The sequence below is a fragment of the Nyctibius grandis genome, chromosome 8 (genome assembly GCF_013368605.1).
Source record: "Nyctibius grandis isolate bNycGra1 chromosome 8, bNycGra1.pri, whole genome shotgun sequence".
Taxonomy (NCBI): Eukaryota; Metazoa; Chordata; class Aves; order Nyctibiiformes; family Nyctibiidae; genus Nyctibius; species Nyctibius grandis.
Window position 1 is genome coordinate 39,678,146 of NC_090665.1, and position 16,910 is coordinate 39,695,055.

The 16,910-nt window shown below is 51.8% G+C and overlaps 1 protein-coding gene across 3 annotated transcripts in view; it reads right to left on the reverse strand.

Annotated features, from left to right (window-relative positions):
* Window positions 1-9,288: 9,288 nt before the first annotated feature.
* The window catches only part of PIK3R3 (phosphoinositide-3-kinase regulatory subunit 3), a 78,764-nt gene continuing 71,142 nt past the window's right edge, over window positions 9,289-16,910 (reverse strand). For all 3 annotated transcript variants that reach the window (XM_068405898.1, XM_068405897.1, XM_068405899.1), the window contains one exon: window positions 9,289-16,573. In XM_068405898.1, the coding sequence (XP_068261999.1) occupies window positions 16,372-16,573 (202 nt within the window). In that variant the 3' untranslated portion in view covers window positions 9,289-16,371. The remainder of the gene's footprint in view (window positions 16,574-16,910) is intronic.

Consider the following 16,910-nt stretch of genomic DNA (forward strand, 5'->3'; position numbering starts at 1 on the left):
CTGCAGGATCCATCTCCCCACCGGGCTCGTGGCCTCTCTGAGGCAGGATCCTGATACCTTAAACACAACCAGGCATATCGAACATCTCCCTGGTGAGGCTGCAGCTCCCGCTGCTCCCTGCCTCAGTTTCCCCTTGGCAGTGCGGTCCCGGTGGGGTGCTGTGCCCCAGCCCTCCTTGGTCTGCTGGGTGCAGGATGCTCCCCCAGGGCTGCTGGAGCGGTTGGAAAGGGAGCTGTGCTGAGGAGGGGGGGCAGAGCCCCACATCTGCTGCAGATGTTTGCCTGGGCTCTTGGTGGGACACACAGCACCCCAGAGCATCGTCCTGGAGTTCACCCTATGGGGACAGGCTCAGTCGCCTGCAGTGGTGCTGGGCTGAGATTGGGCAGCGCTGGGGTGGCTGTGCGGCTCTGCAGGAACTGCTCGGTCAAGCAGAAAGTTTTCCAGCCAGAGTATAAAATTTCACGTAGTCGTTTCCCCACTTGCCTGCTGTGGGAAAACCCTGGGTGGGGAGAGATTGCTGTTGTTCATCTTTTCCTGGGCAGGAGGGGGAAGAATCAACATGAGCCCAGGGATGCTGCCGGCTGCAAACCCCCAGCCCTTCCCAGGAGCCGGGTGCCATGACTGGCCCTTGTCCCAGCTCTCTGTGCCACCTGCAGAACTGGGCACCAGTGCCTGCCCCTGCTCAGACACCTTTTGCTTGGAGGGCAGCAGCACCCGGGGCTGTTACGCTGCCCTCCGTCCTCGGCTGCTCCTGCACTGCACCTGCCCATGGTTTTTGGGTCCAGCTCCTGGGTGGCAGCTGCAAAAAAGTTTGTGCTGATCCCAGTGTCTCTCCAAAGCGCCTGGGGTGGCTTTGGGGTACGGCTGCCTCAGCTCCAGCCCTTCCCAGTTACTAATGGGGGAGAGAAGGAAGGAGAGAAGCGGCTTTGGAGGCAATGGGAGCTTGAGGGATTGAGCAGGACCCTGGGCTCTGCCTTGGCTTCCAGCAGGGAAAGGGTAGGGATGGATCCAGGGCCCTGAAAAGGTGGATGTTGCAGGAGTTCAATAATAAAAACTGCAGGAGCAGCGTTCCCGGGAGGAGGCGGCTTCCTGGGATTGCCCTCCATGTGCTGCGCTGTCCTGGTGCAAGCCCAGAGCTGGGCTGCTGCTGGGGCTTCATCCCGCGGTCCTGCATCGCCCGGCCCTGCTCCCTCCCAGCCCTTTCCCAGACTCTCAGCTGTGATTTTTGGCTTTTGGCTTTACAGGCAGCCGCCTGAAGCGGGACCCCGCGGGGCCCGGCACTCCCTGTCCCTGACCCCCGCTCACCGCCCTGCTGCCTCCACCGAGGATGTTTGAACAGGTTCAATCAGTCCCCAAGAAAAACAGACCGAAGCAGAGTGTGGGTGCCTTCTGCAAACAGGGTGGCATTAAAAGCCCATTTCCTCCCCGTCCCCATCCTCTCGTCCTCCGATGGCCACGTCTGCTTTGCTGGAGTTGAAAAGGAGAAGATTAAAACGTGCTTTTAATGGTTTCCAGCCCCAAATTTGCCACTGTACCACCCTGGGCCCCTTCCCCGCTCGGCTGCCCACCAGAGATTTTAAAAGCAAATGGGCTCCTGTTGCCTCCCTCCTGCCCTTGCCCCTCAAGTTGCTGCCGATGGTGGAGCCAGCTCGTTAATTCTGGAGCTGTCATTAATTAGGGTGCTCCTTAACCCCATTGGGTTTGCTGGTGGGGCTGCTTGGGGATGCAAGTTCCTGCGGTGGGGGGGATGCTTGTCCTGGGGGGGACCACACTGCTCCCCAGCACTGCCCGCACTCCCTATTTCTCTGTTAAAAAGATGAGGCTATTAAGAGGATGAGGAGGGAAGCAGGACCCCCTTGTGCCCCCACCATGTCCCGCCAGCCCCTGAATTTCCACACACCGACTTTCTTGGTTGCTTTAGCCATGAAGTCCTTTCGGTCAGGAGGAATTTCGCCCCCTCACCTCTTTCCCCAGCTTTCAGCAGGATGCGATGCCGTCCAGCAGAAAGCCACGGGGCCATGGCTGCTGTCACAGGAAGGAGAACTTCCCCTTGGGATGGTGGCCTTTAAATGCACGGGGATGGTGGTGGAGCAGCGTCGCGGAGCAGCCGAGCACTTGCTGTGCCCGCACTGTGCTGCTGGGTCGGGCTGGGGGCACGAGCAGCCCACCCAGCTGTTTTGCAGCTGGATGGAGGCTCCATTTCTCCTCTTCCCCAGGACAATCTCCAGCTGCTGGAGTCAGGCCAGCGCTGCCCGTGCAGACAGTGGCACGAAGCTTTCTGCTTGCGTGAAAAATCCCCATCTAGCACCCGGGAAAACCCCTCCTGTTTGTGGGACGCTCGCATTTCAGCCCTACTTTTCCATCCTTGCGCTGGAGGACTGAGCACGGGTGATGGGACGGGAGAGATATTCAATTGATCAGGAGACCAAGTGTGAATTTTTGGGGGTCTTTGGGGTTTGGCAGCTTGAGCTGGTGTGAGGCTGCAGTTGGAGCTGGGCTGGTGCTCCTTTTCTGCCTGCCAGGGCCGTCCTACACAGGGGAAGGACATGCACATGCATGTGCAGGTGCACCCCAAATTCAGGGCAATTCATCCCATCCTGCCCCGATTCCCGCTCCCAGCCCTCTGGGGATGCTCCAACCAGGCACTGGCAAAGCTCCAGGGGTGGCTTGCCCTGATGGGGGCTGCTGACAGATCAAGGGATGAACAGCGGGGGGTTTTGGGCAGGTGCTGCACCCATGGGTACAGGGGGATGATGCTCCTTTGGGGTCTGTTTGCTGCTCAGGGAGAGGGGGATGAGCCCCAAATACTGTCGAGGCTCATGGGTTAGAAGAGGGGAGGGCTGCAGGGATGTGCCTGAGGATGCTCGAGGATGCAGTGGAAGAGACAGCAAATGCCCTGTGATGCCTGGAGCCCCATCACACAGCCCATCCCTGCTCCAGCATCACGGCTGCTTCAGCCTCCTGGAGCTGCAGCTGGTCCACAGCACGGCTGGGACCCACGGCACCAACCAGCTCGAGGGCGAGGGGTGTATTTCCACCTGGGGAATACCCACCCTTCCTCCCGGCAAGCTGGCAAGGAGCATCCTCCACCTCCTGCACTGCGGAGGCATCGACTCATCCCTTGGCATGGGGCTGGCCCGGGCTGCTGCCTTTTGGGGTTCCCTGATGCAACTTGCACCATGGTGGCAGTGGGGTGGCCACTCCCCTCCCCGGTGGCTCAGCGAGGTTTCTGACTGGATGCTGGTGCTGGGAAGGGGGGGACCCCTTTGCACCCACAGGTGCTCCCCTGAAAGCCAAGTGCTGCCGGCAGCGAGCAGGGCTGGGGTTTGGCCGGCGTTCCTGTGTGCAGCTGGCGATGGATTCCAGATGGCCCACGGGCGCATGGGCCTCGCCGCGGAGTTTTTCGGCAGCCAGGCTGCAAGAGGGTCCCGTCCAAAGGCAACATCCATCAGAAGGCGGCTGGTGGAGCCAGGAGGAGGAGGAGGAAGAGGAGGGGGGTGGTTTTATTCCCTTGGCCGCTGGCTCACAGGGCAGTGGTGGCCTCACAGGGCTGACTCCATTTCTCCATCCCATCTGCCTCCCCCCAGCCCTGCACTGGAGGCTGGCGGCAGCAAAGGCGCGTTTCCTGCTGCCTAAAAATACCCGGGATGTGGGCAGCGGGCAAGGGAGCTCGGCCTGCCTGCCCTGCCGGGGAGTCACCCGCACCCCACGCCGTGCGGGTTCGTGGGGACCCTCCCTCACGCGTGGCTTCAGCCGTGGGAGGGATTCCTCTCTCTCGGGGAGGACCCTTGGGTGTGAAGGAGGTGTGCAGAGTCCTCCGAGGAGCTGTGGGAGCCTCACGCCGTGGTGCTGCACCCGAAATCCCCGGCAGAAAGGGCAGCTGAAGCCTCGCCGAGGGGGAAAGCCATGACAGGTGATGGGCCCGTGCATCGCCCGCACCTTGCTCCCAGCAAGAGGTTTCCTTCCCGGAGCAGCAAGAAATTTCTCCTAGAAATTACAAACATTCGCAAAAATTATGCCTTGAAGTAGGAAGAAAAAAATAAGAGCAACAGAGAGAAGGAAAGAAAAAAAAAGAAAACCCCCACACCCTGCCCTGTGCCCGGGATCAAAGCCGGGCACTGCTTGGAAGCCCTCGCACAGAAACATTCCCCGGTTCCTTCGGCCGAGCCGCCGCGGTGAAAGGCCGCTTTGTCCAGGGGCCGTGGCCCTGCGCGTGCCCCCGTGGCCTTCGCCGTGCCCCGCCGCCGTGCCGGCTCTGCCGGGGCAGGTGCCGGGGCCAGTGGGACCGGCCGGCCCTGGCCCAGCGGCACGGCTTTGATGGGCGCAGGGGAGCAGGACGAGGAGCCGCGGCTGCTTCTCCCCCAGCCGCCCGCCACGGAGGGCAGGTATGAAACACCCGGAGCTATTTATTCCATGAGTGATGTGTGTCCAAGTGCCCTTACATTCCTGTTCACCCCTCTTCCGCCCTAATTCCTGTCTTCTCCTCATGTCTTCCCAAACTTTAGGCCAAAGTTACACTCTTTTTTTTTTTTTAAGCTATTTTTGTTGTTCTGGCCTATTTCATAAGCCGCACCGCTCTGTGAAACTGGAATTTCCCTCCAACAGCTGCTTCTAAGTACGGGGCTCATCGCCTCTGCAGGGCTGGGGACAACCAGGTTTGGCCAAAGATCCCCTTGCCAGAAGTAAGGAGAAGTGGGGTCCCACATCCTCCAGGTCCTGTATCCTCCAGGTCCCAAATCTCCTGGGTCCCAAATCCTCATGTCCCACATCCCCCTGGATCCGCGTCCCCAGGTGCCACATCCCCAAGATCCCACATCCCCAGGTCCCAAATCCCCTGGATCTGCATCCCCAAATCCCACAACCCCAAGGTTCTGCATCCGCCTGGACCCACATCCCCAAGTGCCATATACCCAAGATCACACAACCCCAGGTCCCACGTCCCCCTAGACCCACATCCCCAGCTCCCCCCCTGCCCTGAGGACAAGAAGGACTCCAAGGCTAAGTCCCTTTAACTCCGGTGTCTCACACCAGGCCAGTTTAAACCCTCTCCAGGTGTTGGACGTGGGCTCGTTGACTGGTTTTGGTGGATCTGGGGTGGGAAGGGTGGCTCTGGCCGCAGCCCAGCCCGGAAGGCTGGGCCGGGCTCTCACTCAGCCCGGCAGCGTGGTGGGGAAAGCTGCCCAGAACAGACCGGCCCTGTGCAAAAATGGGAACCTGTGTTGCTGATGAAAAGTGCTTTCTTTGGGTAGGATGTTTGTGTTTCCTTTGGCAGAGCAGCCGCGGGAGCGTGCACAGCACCTGCCCGGGGCGGGTGGGCTGGCTCTGCTCCCACCGCACCCATCCAGCCCCTTCCCTTGAAAGTGGGAGGAAAGGGAAAAGGTTTGGGAAACGCTCCAGCGTTGGTTCTGCTTGAAGCAGGGTTGTGGCTAGTGAGTGCCTCGCCTGGGCAGAGACCTGCGGCAGCAGCCTGAAAAGCCAGGGTCTCTCCCAGGACCCCATGCAGGAGCCCACAGAGAGGTTTATCTGCTGCCCTCGCAGCAACCGTGGGATGGAGGGGCTCATCCCGGCCCCTGCCCTCCCAGTCTGCCCAAGATGCTCCGTCCCAGGACATGTGTCGCTCCCCCCTCCCCGCAGGCACCCTTTGACAGTTAATGCTTCTCTTCCTGCTCCTTATCCCTCTTCTGGGAACCGGCCCCTGGACTGCTCTGGTTTGCATCAGGGCTTCGAGGCCGAGCCAGCGGGGTGTGAGGAGCTGGGGCCGGAGGCTGCCTGCAGCTCAGATCTGTCAGGGATGGGGAAAAAAGGGCTCCGGGGGCAGACGGCTGTGCGGAGGAGAGCGGGAGCCCACGGGGAAGCTGGAGTGGGGCTTTGCTCCGTGGTGTGCGAGCCAGTGTTCAGTCTCGGGGAGAGCGGCTGGGCAGTTGTGACTGAAATGTTTCCCGGGAGCCACCACGGCCACCAAGGGTGATGGGTTTGGAGGCAGGAGGCTGGGCAGCAGCCCGGGCTGGTGCTCTGCACCTTTCCCTGCCCTGTCCTCTGCCCCAGGGAGCACAAAGCCGCCATGCAGAGGGTGCCCTGGCAGCGTGTCTCCTACCCATCTCTTCTCCACAAGAGCCAGTTTGATTGCCCCAGGGAGAAAGTTTTGCTATCAGAAAGTGCAGATTTGATGAAAATTCAGGGAGAATATGATAACCAGTGAAGCGGTTTGTCTCAGTCAGGGTGAAGCCTCTGTCCTTCAAACCTTCCTGGGCGTTTGGATTGTATCGGTAGAGAAAGCTGGTGTGGGACTGTGCCAGCTGAACCAAAATCGTCGTGTTGGGGTTAGTTTCCCCTTGGAAGTATTGTCCAGAGTAAAATTTTGTATTTTAACATTTTGTTCCAATTTGGATGAAACCCGGCAAGTGAGATGACGAGATTTCCCATGAAATGGGGATTCTGGGTCTGTGGCCAAGCCTAATCCGCTGGTTTACTTGAAAGTTGCTGGTCCCTGCTCCAAGCTTGGACTTGATGCTCTGGGGAGGGAAATGCTGCATCTCACGTCTCGCTGGGAGGAACTGTGGCTCATGGCCAGGGCGAACGTGCCTCCATGCTCCTCGTGTCTCCCTGGGGCTTGGCCAGGTTGTGCATCCCTGGGGGAGTCCTGCTCCCAGGGGGGTGCAGGTTTCTCCGTCTTCCTTGGGCACCTTTCCACCCACCCAGATCCTGGTCATGGTGGGGACCGGCATGAGAAGAAGCCGTCCCAGCTGCATTTCCATGCTCAGCTGCTTTGTTCATGGCAGACGAGCCTGATGGGTTCCACGCACCAGCCATGCGTGTTGGAGTGGGATGGAGGGGACAGGTGACCATGTCCCTCATGGCTTCCATAGGGAACCCTGCACCTTTTTGGGTGCCTCGAGGAGCCATGCAGCCCTCTTTAACTGCCTTGCCATTTATTTATGAGTGTGTCCACGGTACTTTGAGCTATAGCTGGTGGTTATGTTGCTCCCCTCACCTGGCAGCATGGTGTCCATTAAACTAAATTAGTTGACTGAAATAAGTCTATTCTGAGAGCTGAAGCCAAGGAGGAGAAGTGGAGCAGCTTGGTTGCTGCAACAAACCCATGGCTTTCAAACCAAACCCTGATGCCTTACATCAATGCAATTTGGCTGGGGGAGCACTGGCTTTTGGAGATGATTATTCCCCCCCTCCCCTCCATTTTTTTTCCCATGGGGAAGATCCCCCCACCAAATCTCCCATGTCAACCATCTCGTGCCCTTGGGGAACAGGAGTCCCGTGAAAGTCTCCCAGGGGTGTTTGTCCATCCATCCCACACCCCTGCCCTGCGGTGCCATGCCCAGGGGGTGCGGGGCTGTCGCCTGCCCCCACGAAGGGTCCTGTGTGTGACTGGGGGCAGAACCCAGGGGACTTACAGGAAGCTCTGCGGTGTTGCTGAGGATGGAAAAATCCTGGGGATGTGCCTTTTCTCCGAGAAGCCATCTGAGCTGGGAGGTGTTTATCTTTCCATCCAGTCAGCACAGCCGCTTGGAAATTTCCTACGCCGTCTCCTGGCTGCAATGTTTTCATAATGAAACGACCCGTCTGACAAAGCCCTGAAAAATGATTCGCCAATTAGTGACTTACATCTTTCCTGTAATTTTACCTCATTAGCCTTTATTAACAAGAAATACATTCAAAATAATAATAATAAAAAAAAGCCAGTCCCCAGAAGCACCTTGCAGAGTCCTTCCAGTTTCTCGCTGGTGTTTCCCCTCCGCTCTCCTCCCGCTCGGGTGCCTGGGGGTGCCGAGGCGGTGGACACTGGCCCACAATGCCCACAGCTCATCCTTTGGGAGCCACATGGCCCCTGCCGCCTCCGGGTGACGGTGCTGGGCTGGCAGCACCCCTCAGTGCTGTGCCCCATCCCTGCAGGCAGTGGAGAGCGAGCAGAGAGGACCTGACCTCAGAGTGCTTTAACGTGGGGCATCATCCTCGCTGGGTGTACAGATGCCGGAGCAAGCCCTCAGGGTCCATGGGGGTGCACCACGACCTGGAGCTTTTCTGCCCTTGTTGGTGCTCCCCGCTCCCCTGCACCACGACCTGGAGCTTTTCTGCCCTTGTTGGTGCTCCCCGCTCCCCTGCACCACAACCTGGAGCTTTTCTGCCCTTGTTGGTGCTCCCCGCTTGCCCGCGGAGGGGCCTGGGGCTCAGGCGATGGAGAGAACGCTGACTCAGCGGCCGAAAAGGCTTACTGGGCAATGTGAGAAAATGCTGGCACGGCATTTTTTTTTAAATGGTCGACTCAGCAGGTTGCAAAAACACGGAGGCATTTGCAACCCCGGCCAGCCAAGCCATGCACAGCCCCGTTCTGCCCCTATGTTCTGAGGCTGCTGCTGTGGCATCCCATCTGACACCCAAGTTTGAGGGGTGAAGACCCCCAGGTTTGCCCTTGCCAGCCCTCAAGCTTGCCCGAGCCCTTTGGGTGGCCACCCTTGGCTGCCATCCTGCCAGGCCACCCCGTGTGACTTGGGCTTCTCCCCAGCAGCTCCTGAGCCCTCGAATGGAAGATGCAAGGCATGCATCTGGAGGGGTGGCTGCTGTGGTAACCCCTCTAGATCCCCCGTGGCTGCGGCAGAGCCTGGATAAATCCCGGGACTGTGGGTGCAGCAGTGCCTTGACCATGAGCGTGCCAGGACCCTCCTGCTACACCTGTGGTTGAAATAGAAGGATGGGCAATGCCACGTGCAAACCTCACCCATTTTTCAGTGGCCCCAGTGCCTGGTGCTCATGAAGGAATCGAGAAAACAAACAAGTGATTTCCCAAACTCCTGCAAAATTAAGGATCTAAGCAAATGGATCCAGCCGAGCTGGGGCTTTCAGAAGGCTGCTTCAGCCCTGCAGCCTCCCTCTCCCCCCGCACCAGGAGCAGCATCACCGAACGTGGTTTTTTCCCCAATGGCAGAGGAAGCAACAAGGCCCACGAGAACATTGCTGATGGCTCCTGCTCTCTCTAAAGACGCTGTAAAAGGAACGGAGGAAAGGCCCCATTAAGGAGCGCGCGTGTGCTACGTGTATTCCTCCCTCATCTCAGCCCCGAGAGGGTTTCAGGGCCCGGCTGCTTCAACTCCAGCCAAGAGCGATTTGGACCTCTGCAAGTCTTTTTTTTTTTAAAGCCTCTGTTAAAGATGATGCTTCTGGCCTCGGCTGGGAGACACAAACAGAGCTAACACCACGACAGCCCGACCACGCTGCAGTTCTGAATTTATTAGAAACAGCTGTCAGTACATCCTTCTAAAACATTACATGTCAATGTGCTTTATTGCAATTTTTTTATTGCATTTTTTTGATCTAGAGCAAGTAGGCCCAGGATGCGTAGTGTCTGGGATTTAAAAGCCCAACCATCTAGTAAAAGAAAGTACAGCAAAATTGTAACACACCTGGTGACAAGTACAGTGTTGCATTACTGAGCTAGAAACTACAGGATGACTTTCCGAAAACACTAACATACAATTGGTTTCCTTATGAAGCAGTTTGTTTCTTTTTTTTTTAAAAGTTAAACTACATGAATTCCTTTTTTTTTTTTTTTTTTTTTTTTTTTTCCCCCGACTACACCATAAACGACAGAAGAACAGGTTTTACACAAATAACAAACAAGAGTACCAAAGTTACATGCTGGAATTCATCTGGAAAACAAAATAATTCGCTAGCTTCTGGAGAAGCAGGTTCTTAACAGATGCAGGTTCCCTTAAAGAAAATAGAAGTCAAAGAAAAGCAGAAACATTAATGCAAAGGTTGTACAAAGGAGTGTGCTGTTATTTCAGCCCTCGATACAAGATCAAACACCCACTCATGCTTTACATTGAACCACACCTTATACAAAGAGTCCACTCACAAAGGGACACGTACCAACACCACCCATTGCACATCGGCTCTGGACAGGGGGTCTGGGGGTCTACTGAAACGTGCAAACATTCCCTCCATCTCGCAGCAGAGCAAGAGGGTTTCTTTTGCTAAACCTTTGCTTGGAACCAAGTTAAATGCTTTGTCCCAGAGTAAATTACACCCCAATTCCATTCGGTTTACAAATAAAGTAGTAACCCCCCAAGGAAATCCAGAGTTCAGCATTTCAGAAGCACGTATGCAAGATGAACACAATAAACTCCTTTTCATCTGACAAAAACAAACCCACCTCTGCCTGAACGCACGGCAGAATGCGCTAGCAGTAACTTTTGTTTTATTTTTAAGGGGCAGTGCCACTTATAGCTAATGCATATAAATGTGTACGTGAATATATTTTACATATATCTATATACATACAGTACATATACACACACACGCGCACACACACACAGATGATGCAGACCATCACGATCCCATGGTGCAATAAAACAGCCAGATATACAAAATTAACAGGTTTCATCAAACGTATCTTTGCTGGATGTAGAAGTCACTCACAAAAACAAAACAGACCAAAACCCCAACCAGCCGACCGAATGCAAACCCCCACCGCACCCGACGGAGACCCTGGAGCAGCTCGTGGCTGGCCCCAGCATCCTACAACTCCCCTGAAGCAACAAGACTGATGCCGGGGGCTGACAGTCACCCTTGGACACTTTTTTTTGTCTTTGGATGCAATCATTTCTCCAAACGATCCCGAGCCCCTTGCTACGAGCACTGGCAAGCGCACGGGTGCAGCGCTGCTGAATACAGGGCGGGGATCTCAGCCCCCTCGCTCGCCAACGCCGAGCTCACAGAAGCAATCCCTAAGGAAGGTGGTGGAGGGGGGGCGTCAAATTAAAGCTTCTTTCTCTAACACGGGTTGATCAACGAGGCTTTTTTTTATCAAGAAGGGCCTGTTCTCTTTTTTTTTTTTGCCTCTGAAGCTCATATTACATTTTTTAAAGGCAAATTTTAGAACAAATGGTGAGTCTAGTCACAGAATACAGTGAGTCTATGCCAATAGCAATAAAAAAAAATGCAAATTCTGCATTAATTGTACGGAGCCAGCCCCACAGACCAGCACTTCAAGCACTGTCATGATCTAAACGGTTAACAAGCCAAAGCTCCCCATCTGCCCCTGCGAACAAACAGGAAGGAGCTGAAAAGATTTCAAGAGATATTTTTTTTTTCCCCTTTCCTATTCGGTGGAAAGTATTTCTGCCCACAGAATGCAAGATTCACAGAAATGTTGGACAAACTTCGTCTAACTGCATCCAAAGCTACTCCTCACGCAGTACTCAACCAGCCGAGCTGATTCATGAACAGGCCCGCGATTATTCGGGCCAGTAACTTGGTTCCCTTCTCCTGGCTGCACACGTTGTGCCAAGGGAAACGAGGGGATCAGAAATGCAAGTTCCCTTCCAATACACAAAGAGGAGCAACTCCTTAAGGAATCCTATTAATTTCCTAACCATCTCCTTGCACGCACGTTTAAGGAGAGTACAAGCAATTACTCCAAAGGGAAAGGTCTGCTCTGTCATCTCCTCTTTCTTTTGTGGTTCAGGGTGGAGGTCCTATGCTATCGAACTACAACCAGAGGGATGCTTTAGGATGCCGACCCTTCCTCTTCATTAAAGCTATTTGCTTTGAATACTGAATTTGAGCAGGCCTAACCCCCCTCCCCTCACAGCATCTTTGTTCTTCGGGAACGTTATTTTGATTTTCCTGTTCCAAAAGCAGAGATTGCAAATCAACGTAAGGAAACTTACACATAAGAAAATCTGATTTTAAACACGATCTAAACAAAACAACCTCCAACCCATCATAGTGCTTTGTAAAACTGCCTTTTGAACCTGTCTCCTACCCCTCCCGATCCACAAGCAGTACCTGTTTCATGTCTGCACAATGCAGCAAGCATACAAGACTCACTAACATTTCAGATTTTTATTCCCTGTTAGTGTAACAAAAATAAAAAAAATAAACAGACATTCAAAAACAGAAGCGAGATTGTTCAAGTACCAAATAAGGGGCTTTTCCAAACTTAAGGTGTGACACTCCTATAGCAATTCTGCTGTTTTAAACAGCCACAGCGTTCAGTTATGGCCCTGGTGCCACCCAGGCCTGCAGAGAGCCCAGGATTTGGGGCAACCAAGACCCTCCTCCTTCCTCCCCAAATCAGCACTAAGTGTCAACATTCATTTCCACAGTCCCCATTACAGTTGCCTGGCTTTGCGAAGGACAAACTTTGATTTTTGCCTCGCTGTGACTTGAATTCAGGTAGGATTAAATACAAGCTCTTTTTCTGGGAATGGTTTTCAGTTGTGGAAGTCTTGCTTACACTAGTGTCAATGAGAAAAGAATCAGGCCCGTCACATTAAATGGAAAACTTCTTGACCATCTACCACATCAAGAGAGATGAGTGTGGAAAGAGCATTTTATTTTTGGCATAAGACAGAGGGCTGTACTGGATATAACTCTAGTTTGCAACTACCAATGGTGCAAAGCAGCTGCCTCATCCACTGTTTCTGAGAATTAAAAAACCCAGCAAAACACAACACCCAAATCTAGAGCACTCCAGTATCAGAAGGTGGCTGATCACATATTACTGCTTCACATCCTAGTGAAGCGTCTGTCGGGACATCCCTCTGTTTCTAGGTTGGTTCTTCCCATTCTAAGATTATTTGTAATCAATAAAGAAACTAGTGGGAAAAGATTTATAACTTAGCAACTTCAAAAACATGGCACTCATGGCTGACGCAATGGGGCCAATGGCAACTGTGGAAGTAGACCTGATTTCCATCCATACGAATACAAAATACTGAATCACCCCTGATCCCTGCAAATATACTTCAAAACAGATTAGAAGAAACTGTGCATATTCGAGTTTCAACATCCCCCCCTCCCCCCCGCCATTTAACACTGTGCAAAAGTTATTTATTTAACTCTACATATATATTTAACACAATATGGGTCAATGAGATCAGCACTCCTCTAAGTGCAGTCCGATAACAGACGGCTGCTACAACAGTGAGACTATTTCCCCCTCTTTCCTCCCGACGTTTTGACTCTTGAAAGCAAAACCTTCTTGCATCTTACTGTTTTATAAGAACTTGAGTTCCTTTGTTTTGCCTTTATGTTCACATTTCCTGTATTTGTTTTAGGCTTAACAGCTGCTTTTTGTACTAGGGTATAATCCTGCACCTCACAGGCCCATTTCAGATTTCTCAGTCATGCAAGTGTAGACCAGCTCCTGGAAGCCATGGGTTTTGTCACAGGTCTAACATGGCTGAGCAAACAGAATTAGGCCCAGCACAATGAGCGCAGCAGGACCAAGCCCTTGCCCTGGGGATCACACCAGCTACACGTGTCAGGCAGTTTTATACCCATTTTTATTTGTCCTACGAGTGCAAAATGGGTGCAAAAAGACTGTGCAATGGCACATGACAGTCAAAGGGGAGCAAATGTAGCAGCTGGGACTTCAGGTGCCTAAACCAAACACAAAGAGATACGGTGGCAAAACACTGTCCCAGGGGGACTGCTAAGAATAACAGAGTCAAATACAAGGAACATGGGCATAGTCTGCCCATAGCCCTGATCTGAAAGTTTGGGCAAAACAGAACTTCAAAGAATGCTTCAAGATGGCTTATTGGCTCTGAGTGCATCATTCACAGCAAATACATCACCTGCGATTAGTGAAGAGATCTCAGAGAGCGAGGGGCCAGAATCCCAACTCTCCCACACCACTATAAAGCCAAGCTACCTTCACAGACGCCAATGGAATTACACTGTATTTACCTTGGCAGAGCCGGGGCTGGAGCCTGGACCAAGACCTCACAGGATCAGTCAGATTCCACTACAGGGAAACTTCAGACAGTCCCGCTTCGCTATCCTGCTGCTGTCAGTACTGCGAGGGTGTGCCAGGATTTATGAGCCTGAAAGTAGACCTGTGCTTCTTTAAAACAAAACCGAGCCCTATCTAAAAATGGGGCAGATGTGAAACACTTCAGCCAGGTTGCCCCTGTCACAAAACCAGGGATCAGAAATACACACCCCATCAGCCTCAAACATTAACACTGTAAGAGGAGAGCCAGCGAGATCACAAAGGCAGAGAAAACCATCAGACACTCCTCTCACACAGGTTTTTCCAAAGGCATGAGGCACCTGGCTATCATTTGTGCCTTTGAACTGATTTCCCTCAAAGGGCACCTGGACTCAGCCCAGCACCAAGGGAACGCTAGATACACAAGAGGTATGAGAATGACAGCTTTACAGCTACCAGGTTAGAACTACAAGTTACCCAAGCGGCAGGGCAAGTTTCTTTAAAAAGAAAAATTTTCACGTCCGTATACCACTGAGGAATCCATTTGGGATTTTTCACTAAGAGCAAAGGCTGCGTCTCATTTTTCCTTTTCTTGGGGAAGTGGGAAAGAAGGGACACATGAGCAGATGTGGGTCACTTTGAAATAGCAGCTTGCATGAATTTTCTTTTCTCACCCAGTTTTGCTTAAGTTCTGTAGTGTTTCATTTAATTAGAAAAGTGGCATCTACAGAATTCTTTGCCTAAAGATTGCACTCTGGCTGATTAGAAAGTGCCTGGGATGCGTCAGGGTCATTAGTGCAAAATAAAACATCTCACAGGCGTGCCAGGCAACCAGACTACCCTTCCTGCAATGGCTGCCAGTGCTCCAGCCTTGTCAGTTCCCTGCTTGCAAATTCATGACATTCAGCAAAATAATACTCCTAGTGTAAACATGAAAATCAACAAGTCTGGCACTGCTACCCAGGCATTATCGAAAACCCCCCATTTGAACAGGAAACGAGCCCCAGGGTCAGGACCAGGTCTAGAGCGTTCTCAGCCCTGCATGACTGTCTGCTTCCTGTCCTGCACAATGGGTGCATTGCAAGGGAACCGCTTCCAGTAATAGGAACAAAAGTAACTTTCAAGGTTGCACGCTGAACAATGACTTTGCCAGTTGTGCTTTGATGCCAAGTGGTTCAGTTTGCCAAACTTCGCTCTTTTTCATTTTAGAAGCGTAAGGAATGGAAATAAGCTGCTTTGTATACTTTCCAGGGAGGGGATTTATGGGATGACTGCCATACTTGACGAAGCCCAGGACTACCCAACTCCAGTATGTGACAGCAGCCCTTGCCAAAGGATGGTACCAGACATCCAATGACTGAGGAGTACGGCTCTCTTCCCTTCCTGTGTTTTGCATTATGTCCAAAATAACTACAAGGGAATTTAGATTACACCAGTGTAAAATCTTGCTTGGCTGCAGTGGTGTGAGTTCAGAACCTAGCTTGCAAAGAACAAATTAGAGGAGATCTATAATTAGCATGCTCACTTCTACACAACTGGAAGTGACTACACCTCACGAAAGAATTTGATACAATAAGCCATCCAGAAGCATTCCATTGCACCTACCTCTCCTATACCAAAATCAAGAGTTACAAGAGTCTGTCATTGTTCAGCAAGAGACCTGCAACAGGTGAGTGCAAGCTTCATTCTAGTTTACATTCTGAAGCACAGTATCATTAAAAACTGAAAACAGAATCCCAAGCTGAGGAACGGGAGGAAGGGGGATGAAGCAAGAGGAGAGTGAGCAAGTACATCAGATCAGACAAATTTAGTGTTTTGAAGCCACACAATGTTTAGCTTTTCCTTTTATTTGTTTCAAGTTTTGGTGTGGAAAGTATGTGCGGATGCTAATGCAACCTTCCTCGTAAGTGCTCTATCTAGCAACGAACAAAGTTTTGGTGTGTTCAATTTGGTTATGTTTCCTTTAAGTGAAGACCTGTAGTGCCATTGAAACCAAAACTTTGTTACTGTTGGCAAAAAAATAAAGCAACTTTTCTTTACAAGCATTTTTCCATTTAAATAAAAACCTGAAGTTTTCCCATAATTCCTTTGGTCTTCTCTCACCAATTTCCATGCTACCTCAAGACAAGCCCTCTTTTGGAAGTTCAGCTGAATCGCAGTGAAGCTGCTAAAATTAACAGAGAAGAATTGCTGTGGTAGAGTTTCCCCTCTAGTTTCTTGGGAGTTTAAGACTGAAAGACATTACTGATGCCTCAAACAAGAGACTTCAAATTGTCTCTACAAGAACAAGAGAAAACAAAATCCAATTAGAAGTTCCATTGAAGGTGCCTGGCAAAAAACTATCTCTGTAAAACAATGTTTTGCTTCCAGTATTTTTGATGCGTTGTGTTGAGTTTATTCCCCTCATAAGGAAACAAAAGTATCAGTGTAAAAGCACAGCTGAGCTTTTAAGGTAGCACCAGGACACCTACACCCAAGTTGTCGTCTTGTTGCTGCTAGGCCTCTTTTTGATTCACATTCACAGAATCACTTCTTGTGCAAAACAAGCAGTCTAAGGAGAAAGAATGCCCTCCAAGTTCTAATAAAAACTGTAGAAAAGAATCCAAGATAGCCAACACTTTCCTCCTCCCCAAAATTTATCTGCAGAGAGAGGGGGGCATCTGTGCGTAGACAGGATAGGCAAGCCTAACATTTAGGGAATCATTGTGTTGGACGAGGGATGTCTGCTGGTAATGAAGAACCAAATCTTTAAGTGTGCTGTACAGGTTATATGGTTCTGCAAACCCATAACCTCTTGGAGTGCTGTAGATCACACAGTGTTTCACTTCTCCATCAGCTCTGCAAGGAAAGGAAACAGGAGAGTTTAACATCAAGGGACAAACACAAAGTGACAGTCTATTAACAATTAACCAATGCAGCAACCCTGCCAGTCACTAAATTACATAATGGAGGACCCAGAAGATGCAAGTAGAGGAGATTAATGTAGTCCGTGAAGAAACAGTGATTCAGGGCATGCGATTAAACACTCTTGCATAATAATCCACATAAGAGGCCTCTTCTATCCCAGCAGTACAATTCCCTACTGCATTGCTCTCTAAACATTTCTTGGAAAAAAAGCCAAGAGCTTAACCAAGAAGATAAGCACCTGAAGTCAGCTAAGACTTTACGCTCAACT